Source organism: Ranitomeya variabilis, chromosome 7, assembly GCF_051348905.1.
Source record: "Ranitomeya variabilis isolate aRanVar5 chromosome 7, aRanVar5.hap1, whole genome shotgun sequence".
NCBI lineage: Eukaryota > Metazoa > Chordata > Amphibia > Anura > Dendrobatidae > Ranitomeya > Ranitomeya variabilis.
Genome location: NC_135238.1, coordinates 27,720,240 through 27,723,662, shown reverse-complemented (window position 1 = coordinate 27,723,662; position 3,423 = coordinate 27,720,240). Strand labels below are relative to the sequence as shown.

The 3,423-nt window shown below is 48.1% G+C and overlaps 1 protein-coding gene across 1 annotated transcript; it reads left to right on the top strand.

The window, feature by feature from the left end:
- Positions 1–1,985: 1,985 nt before the first annotated feature.
- On the top strand, positions 1,986–2,427 carry LOC143784806 (histone H3). The gene has a single exon (XM_077273415.1). It carries the CDS (start codon positions 1,995–1,997, stop codon positions 2,403–2,405), a length of 411 nt encoding a protein of 136 aa, XP_077129530.1. The 5' UTR covers positions 1,986–1,994; the 3' UTR covers positions 2,406–2,427.
- Positions 2,428–3,423: the final 996 nt, after the last annotated feature.

Sequence of the window (3,423 nt, the reverse complement as noted above, 5' to 3'; positions counted from 1 at the left end):
TATTTTAATGAAATAAACACAGCGGTTGTTTCAGTATTTTATTCCTCTCTCAATCCATCAGCAAATAACCCTCGCTTGGAAAAATAATAAACGCACAAGATATATACCCTCAGCTGAACCGTCACGTCCCACGAGGTAATCCATGATCTGAAGGGGTTAAAATATTTTACAAGCAGGAGCCCTGCAAATGCAGCTGTGCTCCGTGCCTGTAATTCCCCGGCGAATGAATGAAATGTAGGTCATTGACCTACATTTCCTTCAGTCGCGGTGATGCGCCCCCTGGTGGATGTCCTCATATGACCTGGAGCGTGGGAAAAAGTTCCCAGGCTGCAGTTCATGAGAACATCCAGCAGGGGCGCATCACCGCGACTCAATGTAAGTATAGATCACTCTGCTTTCCTTTCAGCACCCGGGGATTACAGGCACGAGCGAGTGGTTTATCGCAGCTCGTGCCTGTAATATTAGTTAACCCCTTCAGATGGATTACCTCGTTGGACGTGATAGGACATCAGAAGGTATGTATCTTGTGCGTTTATTATTTTTCCAAGCGAGGGTGTCCCGGATGGATTGAGAGAGCAATAAATTATTAAAACAACCGCTGTGTTTATTTCATTAAAATACTTTTTATTCATGTGTGTGTGTTTTTTAACCCTTTCATACAATTGGATTAATAATGGATAGGTGTCATAATTGACGCCTCTCCATTATTAACCTGGCTTAATGTCACCTTACAATAGCAAGGTGACATTAACCCTTCATTACCCCATATCCCACCACTACAGGGAGTGGGAAGAGAGTGGCCAAGTGCCAGAATAGGCGCATCTTCCAGATGTGCCTTTTCTGGGGTGGCTGGGGGCAGATGTTTGTAGCCACGGGGGGGGGGGGGCAATAACCATGGACCCTCTCCTGGCTATTAATATCTGCCCTCGGTCACTGGCTTTACCATTCTGGCGGAGAAAATTGCGCGGGAGCCCACGCCAATTTTTTCCGCCATTTAACCCTTTATTTTAGCAGCTACAGCGCTGAAATTTTGCACATACACACTACTAACATTAGTAGTGTGGAATATACAAAAAAATGGGGATATGAGATGGTTTACTGTATGTAATCATGTCTCATATCCTGTCGGGTTTGTGAAGGAGAAGGAAAAAGCCGGCAATTGAATTACCGACTTTTCACTAACAGCGCTGCGTATTTCTCGCAAGTCACACTGCAGGTCCGTGTGGAATCCGTATTTTTCTCGCCCCCATAGACTTTCATTTTCGTATTATTTGCGCAATACGCTGACAAACGCAGCATGCTGCGATTTTGTACGGCCGTAGAAAGCCGTATAATACTGAACCGTAATATACGGCTAATAGGAGCAGCCCCATTGAGAATAATTGTGCCGTATGTCATGCGAGTTTTACGGACGTAGTTTCTGCGCTCTTACGTCCGTAAAACTCGCCAGTGTGACGTCGGCCTAAGGCTGCGAAAGCCAGGAAGCCCGCGGCTAAGAAATAAGCGGAGCTGCCCTTGTTCTGTCACCATCACAAAGGCTCTTATCAGAGCCACCACCTCCTCCCCGCAGAGCTGTATGATCAGTTCTCGTACTTCTAAAATTTTAATATAACTGATGCTGGGCGCAGTCTCAGGATGGGGGATGGGTGTGATCTGATGATAATGCGGGAGCTGCACTGTACAGCGCTATACACGGGGACATTTCAACGCAGATACATCAACTTCTCCAGCAGCTGCAAATGAGTGAGACCTGGACAGACGCATCATGGAAGAGGCGGGGACTTCAGGGGGCGGGGTTACTGGGCGGGAGGCGGAGCTGTATCATAACAATGACTGATCAAATATATCAACCCTTATTGGACTCTTTTTTCATGAAAGAACCAGTGGAGTGCAGGGGGCGTGTTTCCCAGAGACTAATGAGGAGGCGCACAGGAGCATAAATATCCCGCTCTCTCCGCTCCTCTCATCACTTCTGTTCTCTTCTATACAGAGCTATGGCCAGAACCAAGCAGACCGCCCGTAAATCCACCGGAGGGAAAGCTCCCCGCAAGCAGCTGGCCACTAAGGCCGCCAGGAAGAGCGCTCCCGCCACTGGTGGAGTGAAGAAGCCCCATCGTTACCGCCCGGGAACAGTCGCTCTCCGTGAGATCCGCCGCTATCAGAAATCCACCGAGCTGCTGATCCGTAAGCTTCCCTTCCAGCGACTGGTGAGAGAGATCGCCCAGGACTTCAAGACTGATCTGCGCTTCCAGAGCTCGGCCGTGATGGCCCTGCAGGAGGCCAGCGAGGCTTATCTGGTGGGGCTGTTCGAGGACACCAACCTGTGCGCCATCCACGCCAAGAGGGTCACCATCATGCCCAAAGACATCCAGCTGGCCCGCCGGATCCGTGGGGAGAGAGCTTAGATCTGTCCTCCACACCTGACTGTACCACAAAGGCTCTTTTCAGAGCCACCAAATCCTCCCACAAATGAGCCGACTCCTGAACGGTCCTTTTCTGCGCGTATTCTCCATATACGGAGCGCGGTCACGATCAGTAATAGACGGCGGCTGCTGCTTCCGATATTGTAGGTGATCAGCGATAGTATAATAACCTCTCCGCACCTTCTCTATTCTCACCCAGTCCAAAAGTGTCCGACATCTATAACATAACCGACGTTTTAGAAGGCCAGGGTACAGTGCACACCCGGGTATGTGGTGGTGGAGGCGCGGTTTCTGTACAGCGTAGACGTAAATGGGGTGGATTTACAGTAGTGATGGGTAAAATGCGATTTTTGGGTGAGCCGACTCTTTTGGATCGGCTCACCAAAAAGAACCGGTTCTTTTGGCTCCCAAAATGGCTCTTCATTTTTTACCTTTGCATTTTAATTTACAGCCAAATTCTGGAATGTTTTAATCCATCATTTTAGCAAAAATCTTCACACATGGCCATTTATGACATAAAAGAGTATAATTTCCAGAATAACCAGATTTTATATTATTTGCTGTAAAAAGTAACAAACACAAAATCAACCTGCAAATCAGCAACAGAATACGACTTTGCACGTAGCCTTACAGTGACACATTTTAGGCCATGTTCACACTGGGCGGAATTGATGGTCTCAAGATGTGATAGCAACTTTAAGAATTGACACATACACTAATTCCAACAGTCTGTCACATAGAGTACAGTTTGTTTTTGTGAACTTTAATGTGAATGGGCAGGCAGGCTTGAGGGCAATGGGGGAGGCTAGGCTGTGAGTACTGCATGCATGCAGCAGGTGGCCGCAACGGGCAGGAGGATGCATTGTCAGTCTCCGCTTTGGGGTTGTGGCTAAATAGGATCAGTGACTGTCTGTGGAACTGGCAAGGAGCCGTTTAAAATTTATATGGCTCCTTGCCAGGAGCCGACTCATATGGTTCACTATAAAGAGCCGGCTCTTTG